The sequence below is a fragment of the Nanorana parkeri genome, unplaced genomic scaffold, assembly GCF_000935625.1.
Source record: "Nanorana parkeri isolate BGI_ZX_2015 unplaced genomic scaffold, ASM93562v1 scaffold348, whole genome shotgun sequence".
Lineage (NCBI taxonomy): Eukaryota > Metazoa > Chordata > Amphibia > Anura > Dicroglossidae > Nanorana > Nanorana parkeri.
Window position 1 is genome coordinate 852,544 of NW_017306616.1, and position 18,955 is coordinate 871,498.

The 18,955-nt window shown below is 42.1% G+C and overlaps 1 protein-coding gene across 1 annotated transcript in view; it reads right to left on the bottom strand.

Moving 5' to 3' along the window:
- STC2 (stanniocalcin 2) overlaps positions 1–16,920 on the bottom strand; it is a 23,989-nt gene extending 7,069 nt beyond the window's left edge. The window contains exons 1-2 of the mRNA XM_018558617.1: positions 16,663–16,920; positions 899–1,041 (exon numbers count right to left, since the gene is read on the bottom strand). Coding sequence (XP_018414119.1) covers positions 899–1,041; positions 16,663–16,822 — 303 coding nt within the window. The 5' untranslated portion in view covers positions 16,823–16,920. The remainder of the gene's footprint in view (positions 1–898; positions 1,042–16,662) is intronic.
- Between the last annotated feature and the right edge of the window lie 2,035 nt (positions 16,921–18,955).

The window sequence follows — 18,955 nt, forward strand, 5'->3', positions numbered from 1 at the left end:
CCCGAAAGTGTTTTGTTTTAAATTTATTGGTCGACTTATAGGTATGGGTTAGTGTTGGTAGTAGCAGTCAATTGCAAGCATTGTGTAATATGTTTTGTATATGTGTTTCTGCTCTTTATAACTTTATAATATTGAGGTTGTAATAATAACCCAGGACGGCAGCATAAGCAGTTATTTTAACAGTAAACTTTAACATACCAGCTGAGATTGTTTGCTAAACTTACTGCATGCCACATTTTTTCACAGCACACTGAATGGCATTGCAGGTCACTGCATGGCAACGCAGTGCGCCGCACTGCTGGGACCTGAAAGGAGTGTACACAATGTACACTACCAATAAATGTCAAAAAATATAAACAGTGACAGCTCTGGAAGTGTGCAATACAATGCATACTGCCGGAGCTGCCACAATGCACTAGCCCGTCCACTAAAACGCAGCATTTTGGTGGACGGGTTAGCGTGAACAGGCCCAAAACGTAACTTCGGCATATGCATTCTGTCGTTTTAACTACCTAAGCTGTTACAGGTTTATTTAAAATCTGTGAAAGTGGTGGGGGTTGAGGTGCAGCCATATATCCTTGCTGACATAATCCCAACATTTACCTGTTTTTCTGAAAACTAACTGTATGGTGTTTTTTATTTGGTGTCCATGAACATGGTGGGACATTTCCTATCTTTATTTCCTATCATATTACACTTTTGGATTGTTGGAGTGTTCCTGCTAGACTTGAAGTAACTTACAACCCACAATCTGCCCTCCCCACACCTATTTTTTGATTAAGCTTAACACTATACTAAAGACATTAATTTTTGAGAATCATATAATTAATATACAGATGAATCTATACCAAAAAGTAGACTCTGTAGTACATATTTAGTAGTATTATGTTTATATTACCTGAGCATCAAATCGGCCAGCATTGTGCAAGAAGGTCATGCAGATCTCATGAAGGCCACGGATCTCACATGAGTTGTTCTCAAAGCATTCAAAGACTCCGCATCCCACATCACCAGCGCTGACTAGACAGTGTTGGATTTCCGCTGTTATTATAGAGAATACTTTGTCAAAAACTATTACAATCACATGTGTTCTCTCTCTTAAAAAAAAAAAAAATACACATACTGTATATTAATGATAAAAGTCATCATATTATCTGTTATCATGAGCATTGTCACCATCCATCACCATCCTGTGGAGTACCTTTACTTTCCCACTCAGAAATAAATATAACTTTTTGTGCTTAGTTAGGCCTGCAATTAATTATGAAATAAGATATCAAGAATGGTTTTGTCCTTAGTTCCATTATCAAATTTGAAATTCCTCCTGAACAATCCTGCCTGCTGCTATAGTTCAGACGTTTCTCCTGATGAATCCTGCTTGCTGCTACAGTCTCCAAAATTCCACCTAATGGATCCTGCTTATTGTCTCAAGCAGAATTCCACCTGCTCCTGGATCCTGCTCAAGTTTTCAGTTCCTATATTCCACTCAATGGATCCTGCTTATGATCTCGGTTCCTAAATTCCACCTAATGGATCCTGCTTATGGTCTCAGTACCTAAATTCCACCTAATGGATCCTGCTTATGATCTCAGCTCCTAAATTCCACCTAATGGATCCTGCTTATGGTCTCAGTTCCTAAATTCCACCTAATGGATCCTGCTTATGGTCTCAGTTGCTAAATTCCACCTAATGGATGCTGATTATGGTCCCAGTTCCTAAATTACACCTAATGGATCCTGCTTATGGTCCCAGTTCCTAAATCCCACCTAATGGATCCTGCTTAAGTTTTCAGTTTCTAAATTCCACCTAATGGATCCTGCTTATGGTCCCAGTTCCTAAATTCCACCTAATGGATCCTGCTTATGGTCTCAGTTCCTAAATTCCACCTGATGGATCCTGCTTATGGTCTCAGTTCCTAAATTCTACCTAATGGATCCTGCTTATGGTCTCAGTTCCTAAATTCCACCTAATGAAACCTGCTTATGTTTTCAGTTTCTAAATTCCACCTAATGGATCCTGCTTATGGTCTCCGTACCTAAATTCCACCTATTGGATCCTGCTTATGGTCTCAGTTCCTAAATTACACCTAATGGATCCTGCTTATGGTCTCGGTTCCTAAATTACACCTAATGGATCCTGCTTATGGTCCCAGTTCCTAAATTACACCTAATGGATCCTGCTTATGTTTTCAGTTTCTAAATTCAACCTAATGGATCCTACTTATGGTTCCAGTTCCTAAATTCCACCTAATGGATCCTGCTTATGGTCCCAGTTCCTAAATTACACCTAATGGATCCTGCTTATGTTTTCAGTTTCTAAATTCAACCTAATGGATCCTACTTATGGTTCCAGTTCCTAAATTCCACCTAATGGATCCTGCTTATGGTCTCAGTTCCTAAATCACACCTGATGGATCCTGCTTATGGTCCCAGTTCCTAAATTCCACCTAATGGATCCTTGCTTATGTTTTCAGTTTCTAAAATTCCACCTAATGGATCCTGCTTATGGTCTCAGTTCCTAAATTACACCTAATGGATCCTGCTTATGGTCTCAGTTCCTAAATTCCACCTAATGGATCCTGCTTATGGTCTCAGTTCCTAAATTCCACCTAATGAAACCTGCTTATGTTTTCAGTTTCTAAATTCCACCTAATGGATCCTGCTTATGGTCTCAGTTCCTAAATTCCACCTAATGGATCCTGCTTATGTTCTCAGTTCCTAAATTCCACCTAAAAGGATCCTGCTAATGTTCTCAGTTCCTACATTTCACATAATGGATCCTGCTTATGGTCTCAGTTGCAAAATCCCACCTAATGGATCCTGCTTATGGCCTCAGTTGCTAAATTCCACCTAATGGATCCTGCTTATGGTCTGAGTTCCTAAATTCAACCTAATAGATCCTGCTTATGTTCTCAGTTCCTAAATTCCACCTAATGGATCCTGCTTATGGTCCCAGTACCTAAATTCCACCTAATGGATCCTGCTTTTGTCCCAGTTCCTAAATTCCACCTAATGGATCTTGCTTTTGTCCCAGTTCCTAAATTCCACCTAATGGATCCTGCTTATGTTTTCAGTTTCTAAATTCCACCTAATGGATCCTGCATATGGTCTCGGTTCCTAAATTCCACCTGATGGATCCTGCTTATGGTCTCAGTTCCTAAATTCTACCTAATGGATCCTGCTTATGGCCTCAGTTCCTAAATTCCACCTAATAGATCCTGCTTATGTTGTCAGTTTCTAAATTCCACCTTATGGATCCTGCTTGTTTTCTCAGTTCCTAAATTCCACATAATGGATCCTGCTTATGGTCTCAGTTCCTAAATTCCACATAATGGATCCTGCCTATTGCTTCTCTTATGTTCTCATAACTCCTCCTAATGAATCCTGCCTACGGCTACAGGCCTGCGAATGCCCCTGATAGATCCTGCCTATGGCTACAGGCCTGCGAATCCCCCTTATAGATCCTGCCTACTGCTTCAATCATATACATCCACCTGATGGATCCTTCCAACTGCTTCAGTTGTGTAATGTCACATGATGGATTCTGCCTTCTGGTTTAGTCCCTTAATTCAATTTGATGGATTTCACCTACTACTTCAATCCTGTAACTCCATCTGATATATATGGCCTACTGCTTTAGTCCACTAATTCAGCCTGATGGATCCTGCCTACTGTTTCAATTCTGAAATACCTGATGCATCCTGGTTAGTCCAAGTACATACTTTAAAACACCAGTAGCCATTCAACATAGAAATATTAATCTTGCATTGACTGCATTTAACTGTTAGGGTTCATTTCTTTTAATGAAATAACTTGACTCAAAGGTAAGTGCAGGAAAGATTTAAAGTTTTGTACCTCTACTCCTTTTACATGTGACATGTTTATGGTAATGCCTGCTGCTTTTTGTGCCATTCAACCATATACACATTTGACCCTTATTGAAATAAACTTACATGCTATTGTCTTACTTCAACACTCTGGTATAACCTTTGCCTGGACACTAGCAGTCATCGATTCTAGAGCCTTGCCTGTATAATTTAATCATCAGATGTGTGTACAAGTATTTGTGGAACAACGTCACCAGTGTAATGATGATGCATTCATGGTTTCTGAAGTCTGGTGATAACAAATTCCTCCGCCCTTGAAAGCCTGAAGTAACTTGAAACAGGTTCAAATTCTCAAGTTCCCTTTAAACACTTTTACAGTCCAACTGCATCACTGCTCATTTCAGCGATGCCAGTCACCATCTGATCTATTATTTAAGATGTAACTGAAACACTGTCTGAGAGCTTATTACATTTCGCTTCTTAGTTTAAATTAACTTGTTGGCAACATGTGGATCAGTGTGGAAGAGAAGAAAATTACAAGTAACATGGCCTGGTACCTTTCATGGTGCATTTGCAATAAAAAAAAACTCACAAGAATAAGCAAATATAATGACACACCAACCACTATAGGAAAAATGGGCATAGTTGTATGTATACCCATGCTATGGATATGAGCCTGTGAAAGGAATATAGTGGGTACAAGTGCTGCTCTCTCCATATCTGAGCCCACTGCTGTTTTGCGTGTTGGTTATGTGATTAGATGAAGCACTGAGATCTTGAGGAATGCTGAATTAAGTTTTACTTGCTTATGAGGACATTACATCTGAATACAGCATAGTAGAGAGGAGAGGGTGGTATTACCTTTGTTGCCTGAGTGGATCTTTTAATTTCAAGTTGTTCAGCAGATTTGTACACGGAATTTGAGTTATTCATTGCGAGTTCCACTTCTTGTTCTGATTCCTGTGCGGCTTCACTTTGCTCAGTTTCTTTTGCTGGTTCACTGGCCAAATTCACTTCACAACGTCCCAGGATCACTGTTTCTTGTGATGGGCTCTCATCAAAATAAACACTGCGGCTCATCGTCACTTTGTCAGTCTTTGGGTGGAGGATTCTATATCCCTTACTTTGTCCATTATAGCCTACCAGAATACCTTCAATTGCTGTGTTCTCCAACTTGGATCGCTTCTCCTTTGGAATATAGACGTATGCTTTACTTTCAAATACTCTGATGTGTCCTAGGCTAGGCTTTGATCCATGCCACATTTCAAATGGGGTGCTTTCAACAGCTTTCGATGGTAGTCTGTTCTGTAGGTATGTTCATGACTGCTTCTCCCCAGTACTTCTTAGGTTGGCGTCTGACAGCGTGTATCTGGCCATTTTTATAAGAGTGCGATTTTTCCGTTCTGCTACACCATTTTTTTTCAAGAGTGTATGGTGTGGTGGTCTGGTGTATTATGCCTTTTTTCTTCCGGTATGATTCCACTTCTTTACTGATGTATTCCCCCCTGTTGTCGGTGCATATAATTCTTGGTTTCGTTGGAGGTTGTTGCTGGACATAGCTACAAACACTTGGAAGTTTTTTCGGATGTTTCATTCTTGTGCTTCATCAGATAAGTTGCTGTGTACCTGGAATAATCATCAATGAAAGTCAGTAGATATCTGTTCCCGCCTGATGTGGGAGTTTTCATTGGTCTGCACACATCGCTGTGTATGAGCTCTATTGGGTGGGTGGTTTTTCTTTGAGTGGTCTGTAGAAGTGGGGTACGTGTGGCCTTTGCTTCCCTACATGAGGATTTGGCAGGGCAGTGTGGATATATACTGTATCTTCTGATAAGCCTCTCTTTATAATATCCTTTATGGCTTCTGGGTTTCCGTACCCTAGTTATCTGTGCCATAGGTGGATACATTAGTTGTGTGCATTATGAGTAGCTGTCTTGACTTGTTCATCTGCAGTGATGAGTATGTATAGGTGTTCATCCAATTTTCCTTTTGCGAGGAGTTGCTTATTGTTTTGCATTCTACATTCATCACCTCTGAATTGAACTGCGAGACTGTTATTAGCAAAGGTATTCACTGATAGAAGGCTTCCTTCTAGGTCTGGGACATGCAGTAAATTTTAGATGAGGATACTCTGCTTGTCCCCTGACTGTGTGATGCAGTTCAAGAATCCTTGGCCTTTCCGCCTGCAGTAACACTTTTCCCGTTTGCTAGGAAAACTTTGTCCTTTGCAATGAAATACATTTTTGTGAAAAAGGTCTCATCATTAGTCATGTGACTCGTTGTGCCTGATTCAATACACCATCCGCGTGGTGTACTGTTCTGAGTCACTTTAAAGATAGGGCTCCATGATGTGCCTGCAGTTTCCTTTGTAGCTGCCTTAGCTCTTTCTCTTGTAGGTGTCTCTCGATTCCGCTGCTTGGCTTTCCAGATTGAACAGTCCTTTTTCAGGTGACCAGTCTTTTTACAGCAAAAACACGCTCTGCTATTTTTGTTTTGCTTTGTGCTCTCATGCAGCTTAAGGGCTTTCTCATTTTCTTCATTGTGCATATTTTCTTTCCTTCTGTCATATTCATCAATTACTTTTCCTTTAGTGTATTCTAGTGTTAGCTCCTGCTCAGGTCTGGTTTCTAAAGCGTTAATAAGAGCACTTTATGACTCTGGAAGGCTGCATTGCAGTAATGCCAGCACGTGGTTATCCTTAATTTCCTCTACAATTACATGTAGCTGTTCTACGATTTCCAGCATGGCATTCACATGTTCATGCATTTACTGGCCTTTTTCTAGCCTCATCTTATATAGCTTGCATAGCAGATTCAGTTGACTTTTTAGGTTTGAACGCTCATGCAGTTCATGTAATGCAGTCCACATACCTTTAGCTGTATTTTATTTTCTTATGTGGATGAGCTGGTCATCTTCCAGACTTATAATTGCTTTTTGCTTGCCTGTTCTTCTTGTCCCTTTCCTACGCTGGTCCATTAGTGGGTCTGACTGTATTAAGTACTTGCCACAAGTCATCTTTGATTAGCAGCATCTCAAGCTTGAACTTCCATAGCTGGTAGTTGGTATTGTTGAGCTTTGTGATTGCAAACTTCATATCTGAACTGCTTGCTATCTTTCAGCAGCTTGGATGCGGCTCTTGTTGACTTGCGGTGTTCTGTTTAGTGCCTGGGTCTATAACCTATTGGTTATCTGTTTAGATGAAGCACTGAGATCTTGAGGAATGCTGAAATAGGTTTTACTTGCTTATAAGGATATTACATCTGAATACAGCATAGTAGAGAGGAAACATATATACAGAAAAGACTTCCTGTGTATCACAGACAAGCATACATAAGCATACATACCAACACTGCACCACAGCGCCGTCTAGTGCCCAAAAGACATAACAGTACAAAAGCATAAGCCGTTGTGTTCCCAACATTGCGCACACACTGGAGCATAAGTGGGAAGATGTACAGCAAAGAATCATCTAACAGGAGAATAATGAGTTTTGTAAAATACAGTATTACGGTATTAGCAGTTCACTGGATTCATTCGCAGTACTTCAAATTGTACCTTATTTTGCTGTGACTAAGCAACCTAAGTTGGTGCAGCAAGAAACAGTAGTCTACTGTACAGTAAAAAAAAAAACTTTATTCAGAGACTGATCACAGTTACATATGTTATAATAGTCTTATCTAAAGGCAGCGTTCACTGTATTATTTATATGCAGAGAACCACTACAAAATATTTGACATCAGCCACAAGATTATGGTGCTGTGACTCACAGTTAGGGTGTTTTTACGATTAGGTTAGGTTATAATTGGGTTATTTATTTATACAGTGCCACTATCTGAGGCATTGCTTTGCAGAGTACATACATCTAGTCATACCAGGCTCGGCCTACTAAAGGATCTGATTATCTAATATTCCTGGTACATTCATTTGGGAGTTTGCGATTTGATCTACTGCTATATTTTGTATTTTGGAAAGAAACTAGACAACTGATGGAAAGATCTATGCAAACACTGGAAGAAGAGTTTGTGCATATGTGGTTTGGTGAAGTGTCGTGCTTACGTTAGGTTAAATGTTAACAGAAAAGGTTACCGGATGGTTAAAGTCCATCTCTGGGCATATACTATACCCTCCAATCCCAATGATTCATAGATTGTGGATCCATTGCTACAGTCTGTGCCTGCCATCGACCAGGTTCTGGATTCTTGTTAGCTTCATCCATAGCAATTCCTTTCTCCTTAGGACAAACTTTGCTATGCTTTATTTGTACCTCCAAGGGTTCTTTCACACATGCATTGAGAACTTAATGAAAGAGCAACGATGATTAACACGCCAATAGTGTTAGGCCTGGTTCACACCTGGGCGCTTTACAGCGCGTTCCTACGAGCTGTAAAACGCTCAACATGTGAAAACCAATAATTGCCTACGCCCAAAGAAGTACAGGAGCTTCTTTGGGGCGTATTTTCCGCGTGTATCCATTAGGATACAGCCGGATAGCTCTCGAAAACGCATGTTTGTCGCGCGTTTCTTTTACCGCAAATCGCGTTAAAAACGCTCATATTCCGTACGCCCAGGTGTGAACCCAGCCTTAACAAGGCATTCGGCAGGCATTTTCAAGGCATTAGGGAGGCGCCAAAAATGCTTGCAAAATGCCCTACAAGTAGGGGAGTGTAAAGGATAAAAGTGATGTAGTAAAGGGAAGTGACCAGTAGGAGCCATACTTCAATTTTTTTTTAAGTAGTCGCAGTAGCTGGGCAGAGAGGGCCATACAATTCTGGGTGTTGCTCAACTGGTTAAATTAGCTATGCAACATTTATTTCAGACATGACTGGTTCTGGCTGGTACTTGCAATGGCCGGAAATGGTATGGCTGGCACTGCTAAGCTGCCACTGGTATGACTGGCACTGTTTTTTGGATGACACTGATAACAGCTGGCACTACAGGGTGGCATAGGTCAGGCTGTCACAGCTAGAAGCTGTCCTCACCTCTTGCTGGCAAAACACTAGCTGTGCGCAGACAGGAAGTGGCATCTGCACCTGCCCACTCACTCTACGATTACCTAATGCTTTCTGGGATTGCAAAAACCTCCTATGCCTCTGCTAAAAAACCTATGCAAGGCTTTGTGAATGCCCGAATAATGCTACAGGAGCATAGACTGAGCATTTTAGGGGCGTTTCAATATACTTCAATGTAGGCATTTGTCCGGCAGCAATGGCTCCAGAACGCACCATGCACATTTTTTAACACAACAGAACGCTAATGCCCATGTGTGAACAGCACTGGGCGGTTGCTATTGCATTATCCCACATAGGCATTAATAGGCAGCAGAGAGGCGTTAATAACACTTCTCTAATCCCTGGTTTTCACACGTGTGAAAGAGGCCTAACATAAACTCACTGTAAAAAAGCTACAACCCATTCTGTGAATACCGTTTAAGCTGTCTGAGGCAAATAACTGCCAGGTGCCTTGTCTGTAGCAGTAGGAAAGTATACCTATCTACCAATACACTTTGCAGGTTGTGTTTACAGGCTGGTGTACCAGTATAGAGCGTAATAGTAATTAAGTAATTCAAGTCAAGTGACTAAGTACCAGAATTAATGCACCTTATATTGATGGTGCAGTGTACAGCCTTATGTGTGTGCCATAATAATGTACATTCCCTAACCTAGTCAAAGGAAAAAAAAAAAAAGAAATATGGATGGGAGGGCCTCTGTGCTTCCTGCGTGTGGAAGTGGTTGGGTAAAAGGGTCCAAAGGATTCCTTCACTAGTTGATAAGTTAACTAGATCAGCTAGATTAGCTACCAGTCCTTGTTTAGATGAACTGTTTTGCTCATCGTCATGTCTGTGTGCTGCCGCTCCTTATTCTCGCATTAAAGCGGGCCTTGAATCACATATAATTATAATGTTAAAGGAGAACTATGGGGTCAGTGTTTTTCCCCATAGTTCTCCTTAGGGTAACGGGAGGACACAAACTAGCGTCCTCCCGTTACCCTAAGCTCAGTATACCGCGAGCTGCAGCTCGCGGTATGCTGAGACGCCGCACCTGGAGCGGATCCCGACGTAGATGACGGGATCCGCCCAGCTGCGTGAGTGACAGCTGGCTCTGCCTACCTAGAGGCAGAGCCAGCTGTACCCGCCCCCTCCCCCGTCCGTTCCGCCAGGCAGCCCTGCCCCCTGTCACGGCAGAGAGCCGTGACAGGATCGAGAGGTGAGGGAACCCGGTATGTGTTCGCTCACCTCCCGATCTACTGAGCCGACCTGTGACAGTCTCATTGTCACAGGTCGGCTTAGAACTATGAGGTGAGTGGAAATCACTCATCTCATAGTTCTCCTTTAAGTGCATGCATGCTATGTAATGTTTAATCGTAACACTTTTATGTATGTATTACTCCCTAGAGATTTCACAGTACTCCCCCCAACAATGCCTTTGTCTGCTTGTCTTTCCAGTAAAATGGCACCATCATTGTTCAGGCATCGTTAAGGTTCAGTATTTACTTCCCAAAATAAAATGCTGGCTCAGAGATGACACAGGCATGTAAATTCAGGTGTCTGTGCAGTTCTTGGCTATGTTCACAAATGTCTGATACAAATTAACCCGAGCCGCAGTGACCACCAGAGGAAAGGAGACAGAGGAAATGCTTCTTCCTGCCTGCAGCAGTCTGATAACATCTCCACAGTCCAGGCAAAGTCCCCAGCCTGGAGCTCAAGATCTTTTTAATTATAAAAGGTAGATTGTTTAGGAATGTTAGGAATTTATTCATGCAGATTTAAAAAGTTACTGAAAGGTCCACTTTAACTGGGTCTGAGAAGGTCTAAACCAGGGAAAGAAAATGCCAAGGACAAAAAATGCAAGACTCAATGAAGCAAGGAGGACCACTGTGTACAAGGATGGCTACTCATACCTTCTGTCCCTGGGCACTTAAGTCTACAGGAACACCTGACATTCTAAAAGATATGTTATGACAAAGGATTCAAAATAAACGAATGATTTTTATTTCCATAATATGTACATATGTTGAAATAAAATTACCCACTTTACAAAATAAACTAAGAATTCCCTTGTAATAGCATGACGATGAAGTCACTTCCAGCCGCACTGTCCTTAGTCACGTCACAGAACTGAAGAAGTATCTAAGTAACATAAATGTTTTGAAAACATCCCTCTTGTCCCTCATGCTTGGCTGTTCCGTTCACTATGAGTTGTAAATTGAGGATATCAAATAAGCTGCAAAATGCTGACCCTGTGACCCATGGAAGCAGTGTATGTTTTAAACATCTGTTGGAGCAGCCAGGAAGTGTGACCCTACTTGTACTGAAGTTGGCTGTTGTACTTAGCAAATATTTCTGCACTAAGAAAAAACAAAGTGAAGGAGAATTCCCTGTTCTCACAAGATACCAGACCACAGTCTATTATCCCAATTTCCAACTTTATCTATTCTAGACTGTGACTCGAAACCATGGGATTTAATGAACTAACCACAAAGTTCTTAGTGGTCAAAATGAAATGGTACAGTCTACTGCAAGAATTTCTGTGCAGGTTCTTTTTTGAGTTCTATTGACTAATAGGATTGGGAAAGAGATTCTAAAATTTCTGAATAAAACTTGTGATTAAGTAAATATTAGAAAAGGGTTCAATATTGAGTTGGCCTACCTTTTGCAGCTATAACATCTTCAACTCTTCTGGGAAGGTGCCCACAAGGTTTAGGAATGTGTCTATGGGAATGTTTGACCATTCTTCCAGAAGCGCATTTGTGAGGTCAGGTACTGATGTTGGACGAGAAGGCCTGGCTCACAGTCTCCGCTCTAATTCATCCCAAAGGTGCTTTATCGGGTTGAGGTCAGGTCAAGTTCCTCCACCCCAAACTCGCTTATCCATGTCTTTATGGACCTTGCTTTGTGCACTGGTGCGAAGTCATGTTGGAACAGGAAGGGGCCATCCCCAAACTGTTCTCACAAAGTTGGGAGCATGAAATTGTCCGAAATGTCTTGGTATGCTGATGCCTTAAGAGTTCCCTTCACTGGAACTAAGGGGCTAAGCCCAACCCCTGAAAAACAACCCCACACCAGGCAAGTACCGTTCTCCTGGCAACAGCCAAAGCCAGACACGTCCATCGGATTGCCAGACAGAGAAGCGTGATTTGTCACTCCAGAGAATGTCTCCATTTCTATAGAGTCTAGTGTCGGCGTGCATTACACCACTGCATCCGACGCTTTGCATTGCACTTGGTGAGGTAAGGATTGGATGCAGCTGCTCGGCCATGGAAACCCATTCCATGAAGCTCTCTACACACTGTTGTTGTGCCAATCTGAAGGCCACACGAAGTTTGGAGCTCTGTAGCTATTGACTCTTCAGGCAGTTGGCGACTTCTTCGCACTTCAGCATGCGCTGACCCGGCTCTGTCATTTTACATGGCCTACCACTTTGTGGCTGAGTTGCTGTTCCCAGTTGCTTCCACTTTGTTATAATATAACTAACAGGTGACCGTGGAATATTTAGTAGCAAGGAAATTTCACGGAACACCCGAATCCAATGATTTGGAGGGGTGTGCCAATACTTTTGGCAAAATAGTTTATATATATATATATATATACACACACCCTGTTTCCCCCGAAAATAAGACCTAGTACTATTCTTGGGAATTGCTAAAATATAAGACCTACCCCTGAAAATAAGACCTAGTTGTGACCATTCCCAGGGCCGGTGGTGGCATAAGGGGGAACTTGAAGAGCTGCGGGAGAGTTAGGAGAGAATCAGCCAACGAAGCCAGCGCTAGAGGAAGTGAGGCGGCACCGGAGGGACCAGAGCCAAATGCACTCCGCCTTTGAGGAATCGATAGTGAAAGTGCGCTTCACTCATTCTGGCCAGCGATTGGTTATCAAATTGCTCTTGGAAAGGTACGGCACCCCTGATTGCCCTGATCACCATAATTTTGTACATGAATAGATTTAGACTTTTCTACATGAATAAGTGTGGATTGTTGTACATTAAAAAAGAAAATAAGACCTACCCCGAAAATAAGACCTAGTGTGTTTTTTTGAGCCAAAAAAAATATAAGACAGTGTCTTATTTTCGGGGAAACACGGTATGTATATAAACATAACATTCCTGACATCATAACGGCATGCTGACCTCTACATAAAGGTACACATGTGAGGAAGAGTGAGAGCTGCTGTGATCTTTGATTGTAAATCTTTGATTGGTAGTGGCTGCATTTCCACCTACAGGGACCTCACAGAGGGCAGGCAGAGGAGAAATTATTTAGAACAAATAAATGGATGCGCCTAAAGGAGTTTTTATTGTTAACAATAAAAGCATCAAAGTGACAACACATTTCTGGGGTAACACAGACCCCCTTCAACAGGGCTTCAGATGTTGCTCAAAAAGAGAATCCCTTACACAATGAGCTCAGGTAAAGTTACAATGATAGTAACCACCAATACAAGGGCACACGTAATAGTCAGCAATTGGAAGCCTCCCAGTTGCTGACTGCTGCATGTGCCCTTGTATTTGTGGCCACTATTAGTGGTCACTATCACTGTAACTTTCCCTGAGTCCATTCTGCAAGAATTTCCCTTCTGGATTTCACCGGAAGCCCTGATACAGGGGGTTTGCATTTGCCCCCGAAACATATTGGCACTTTTATGCTTTTTTGTTACTAAATAAAAACTCCTTTGGACTCTTCTTTATTTGGTAAGTCCCTTGTCCAAGTTTAAGCTTTAGAATTTGTCATTGTAGAATTTTAAAGCCCAACTGAAATCTCATGTTTTATTTCTCTTCCAACACTATATAGTATGGTTTTCAACCAGTTTTTTTGGAAATGCCTCGAAGTAGCTTTTCCTGTTAGTGGAAATACTTCTTCCTGCACTCCACTGCAGTGCTCTATGGTGGCATGGCTGAGTAACAGCCACACCTCTCATTACAAGTGTCCTTACACATACTTTTACTGCAGGGGAAAAGAATGGGCATGTCTGGCCAGGTCTGTTAGATTACAGAGCACACTGGGCAGCGTGGTCAGACACATTGCAAAACTATATTATTATTATATTATTATTATACAGGATTTATATAGCGCCAACAGTTTCTGTGACTTTATCTGGATTGTAAAGTAGTGTTAGTTCTTACGTTTGTGTGTGCATGTATTAAAAGAAAAATAGAGAGAAATACAGAGGCTGCCACTGATCACATTCTTCTGAAAATCCCAGTTGTTTGGCTGTCACTGACTCAAGTCAGAACCCCTCAGCTCTATACCTGTTTTTGGCTAAAGACTCAGAAAGTACTAAAACTATTGATTTGGTATAATGCCCAGGCAACTAGATTTTCCATAGGGAGAGTTCACCAATGGCAGCCAATACAGGTCCCCATGTGTTAGGGTAGATGGATTTCTTATCCTGAGCTCACAGCCATCATAAAGCTCTCTCTCTTGTGAATGATCCTTGATTCTATCACCGCACACAGGACTGATGTACACAGGAGAACCTGTTACTTGGCAATGACATTCAAGATGTGCTGTCCCAAATAGCCACTGCAGTGCCAGACCCTGGGTGTCTTTTTAAAGCTTTTAAAATCACAGGAGCATTATAAATTCCAGTTTAGACTTTTTATTCATCCGTCTTTTTATTATGATTACCCTGGGACTCTCACTCATAATACTATGCACTTGGCACACTGCTAGCCAGTGGCTTGTAAACAGAATAAATCATTATTAAGCCTAGCTTGCTTGGTATGTACTTATGCCTGACAGGCACACACAGGCAAGGTTCTGTAGACCACAGAGCTAATGCAATGTTCCCTAGGGGAAAACGGAAAAGAAACGCTTAGTGCTAAATTGGCATAGGCAATCCATGGCTCTCTAGCTGATGTAGAACTACAAATCCCAGGTCACTCTGCCAGTCAGAGATTAGAATCAGTCCCAAAACTGTCACAGTATGCTGGAACTTACAGTTCTACAAGAAATGGTAAGCCACGGGCAGGGGAGGAACTTTCATGGTCAAGACACATTTTTATGAGCTACAGAAATGTGCCATGGTGTCACACTGATTGGTGGGCATGATGAAAGTGGGTGTTCCGAAAGGACATAGTTTGTTGTAAAGGCTTTTTCATCTTCAAGCCTCGGCTTTCTTGGCGGTTCTTGGTATTCTGTCACATGACGTCTCATAGGAAGCTGGTGCTGGAAGACTTTCCTCTGTCAGACGTGATCACAGGTCCGATCTGGGAGCAGATAGCTGTATAATGGCCAACATGTGTCATTGACTGCGGGTCTGCTCTGATTAATGTCTGAATGGTGAATTATCTCCAGTCTGGGCCACCGGCCCAACATATCTCCTATTAGCACCGGCCCAGGGTACAAATACCCCCCTGCGCCCCCCCCTCCTTCATTCCAGCCTAGTCCTCCCCGTCCAATATTTGAGAATTTATGCTATAAAGCCAAATTTAAAAACACATTTCATGCTTTAAATTCTGTTTTTATACTATAAAAACTGGGCTATGTAAATATTCCAAAAATAATTTCACAAATTGGCACATACCATGACAGCCTTTACAGTACAACCTTTTTTTTCTGTGCAAAAATGCTTTCTTGGGCACTGACCAATCACCATAAAGTGCTATTGTTACCCAAACTGGCAATCTGGAAAGCGCTGACATGTTTGCTAAACAGAAGACAGGGCATTTCTTCTAAAAGATCCCAGCCTTGGTCCAGTCAGACAAAACACCACCCTATTTACTACAGCAGCCTGTCTGGGGATGACTGCTTTTTTTTATAAGTCTCTGACTTGCAGATATTAACTCTGCAATCCCCATGTGGCTGGAGTATTTCTCCCCAGGAGGCACACTTAGCACGTGCTTTAACACAAGCACTGCTTAGCAGCAAGCATTCACACACTACAAATCTCAACGCCTGTCATCAACCTTCAGTTTATTGCTGAAAACAGGTCATTCAATCTTCTATTTTGCTGTGTTCCCAAAATATTTGTAAACATATAAGAAATGTATTTTTCAAAGAGCCTGTGATAACAGTGGTGTTTTAATCACACAAGATAACATTTCTACATTTATAAAACCACTGTCAGATCTGAATCAGTTATATTGCTAAATGGTGGTATTAATGTAACCTTAGCTGTTGCATTACTGCAGGGAAGGAATAGAAAAAGAAGCAACATAAACCTGGAATTGCATGTGGTACATATTAGCTGCATATCTGTCTTATCCATAAATATGTATCTCTACTTCTGTGTGAGTTATCCACACACACGTTGGTTAAAGGTAGATAGGTGCATGGATAGAGATAGATAGATGATAGATAGAAGATAGATCAATAGATGGATAGATCAATAGATGGATAGATCAATAGATGGATAGATAGATACCGTAGATAGATAGATCAATAGATGGATAGATAGATAGATTCAGAAGCATATAAAGATGACTGCAAGTGAAAGATCAAAAAGACTGGTAACAGACAGATGATGAAAAAAAAGTGAGATAGATAGATCAATAGAATAGAAACATGAGGTGCAAGAGTTAGCTAGCTAGCTGATAGAATAGCAAGATGACTGCAAGAGTTAGATCAAAGAGATAGATAGATAGATAGATAGATAGATAGATAGATAGATAGATAGATAGATAGATGTGAAAATTACACTGCACACTATACATTATTTTATGAACTACATCTGATCCTTGTTTCACTTACAAACATTTGTATAGTGTAGGAGATTGAATGAAAGTAACAGAGGTCTATAGACTATAGAAGATAGGTGATGGCTGGACGGGTAGCTATGTCCGCTTTGTTTGTGCAGGGGTGCAGTGCTGTCCCAGTGTGGATCAGTGATGGCACCTTACCTGTGTTCTGCAGGGACAATCTTCCCTTCTGATTAGCCAGTTTTTCCGCTCTGTCCTGGCTGCTTTCTGGCAGATCTGTGGCATCCGTCCCAAAGACGGCATCAAAGCTTGCGAACACCAGTCCCAGGGTGACCAGTCTGTGGAGAAGTTCTGCGCACATGGTCCTGTTCTATGAATGCTCAGTGCTGCTAGAGAGAGGCTGACAGATTAGCCTGTGCTTGTAGCCCTGACCAGCCCCCTTCAGCGTGAGCGCAACTCGAGCTGCCCAACAAATACTGGGAATGATGAGGAGCGGGGAGGGCTGGAGCCTCAAATATCCCCTGCGAGCTCTGCTGTCACTTGAATGAAGGAGGCAAGCAGGTGTTGTCTTATGTTTGAACCAATCACAGCGCCCTGCGCTTTGACAGCTTTCGAAGTGGGCGGGGCGTTCCAGCCCACTCACTACTACGGCGAGGTAGATGATGGATCGGCTTGTCCAGGCTGTGCGAGCTTCCCTCGTTACTATGTCAGACATAGGCTATGCAGAACAATAGAGCTAACATAGGCAGTGTGGCTGTGGGGCACACGCTGCATCATCCCGTGGATGAGGTTCACTTGTTGGTGGTTACCTGGATCATGATCGCAACATTGTAAAGTTAATCTGTCACGTGTGAGGCAAGATAGCAGGGCTATAGAGCAGAATGAAGCAGTTTTACTTCCATGCTGTACTTGCTGAGTGATCTGCACTTTAATATTAGAAAGAAGTGGTATTTGCATTGCTATAGATGCAAAGGGTCAGAGGGTGCCTTTACCTAACAGATGCTTGATGTTCATTTAGCCTCCCTTGCTGGGGCCCAGACTGCACTTGAAGGTGGAGTATCACTGACAGCAGATAAAAAAAAAATTCCAATGTACTTACCTAGGGCCAACGGCACCACCGCTTCTGAGAGATTACTGGCTTCTGAGTAGAGATGGGTAGCTCATGAGTGATCCGGATCTATTGAGCGGCTCCCTCAGAAGAATGAAAGAGCGGTGGCTCAGTAAAAATGAGCGCCGGTTCTTCTGGTCTGTGCTCTGCTGGGACGTGTAGTCCAGCATAGCTGGTGGTATTTTGAATACCAGCAATGCAGAATAGCACCAACTATGTAGGACTACAAGTCCCAGCAATGTGTTATAGTGTGTGTGTGGGGGGTGTGCAGGTGGTATTTTGCACAGCTGACTTTTTTTATAATGTATTGCTGGGACTTGTAGTCCCACATAGCTGGGGGTATTCTGCATTGCTGGATGATGATTATAAAGCAATGCAGAATAGCACCAACTATGTAGGACTACAAGTCCCAGCAATGCGTTATAGTGGTGGTGGGAATGTTGGGGGTATTCTGCATAACAGACAAGCAATGGTTTTACTTTAAAAATAACTCCCGTTCCCTCCCTCAAACTACACCCCCTTCTCATTCCTTCTCCTACTATAGTAAAAAGAGCAGTTTAGTGAACCATAAGCCGTTTAAAAGATCCGGATCTTTTCAGTGAGCGATCCGATGAGGAGCGATCATACAGATGAACTGTTTGGCCCATCTCTACTTCTGAGCATATTGCACAGACAAGAAAATATGCAAGAGAAAGGTCTGTCATGTCGGGGGTGGGGGGGCATACAATTACAAATGTTGATTATTGTCTCTGCCTGGGTTAGGTTCCACTACTGTATAGCAGAAAACTGAATAGAGTATTGATCAGCCGTTCTCAAGCCTTTTTAGCTTACAGGGACCTTTAAAATAATGTCCAGAGAAGCCCATTACATCATATGTCAGTGGAAGGAGTATCCTAGATTAACGATCAGTAAGACTACATTCACACTGAGCTACATCCAAAAAAGTGCTTTTTTCAGAGCGATTTTGAGCTGAGCGACATTGAGCTACAGTGCACATTTGTCGCGCTACGTAGTGCGACTTTTCGCAGGGACTTTGTAGCTGCTACATTGTGCTGTAACCAATCAAAAGCAGTCTTGATGTGACATCATTCCTTCCTTCCTTATATTTCTGTGCAAAAGCAACACTTCTGTAGCGCTACACCAATAAAGTCTATTGGGCCAAATCGCACAAAATCGGCCGAAAAATAGGTCATGTTCGAGCTACAAGCTTGAGCGGCGAGCTACAGGCGACATTGAGCTGTGAGATGTGAACAGCTCCATTGAAATGCATTGGACTAGCTACATTGAGCGACATTGAGCTGATATTTGAAATCAATCGATAAATCGCTCAGTGTGAACGGGGTCTGGAACAAGTAACCCCATGCAATACCCCCATTGCTCAAGGAA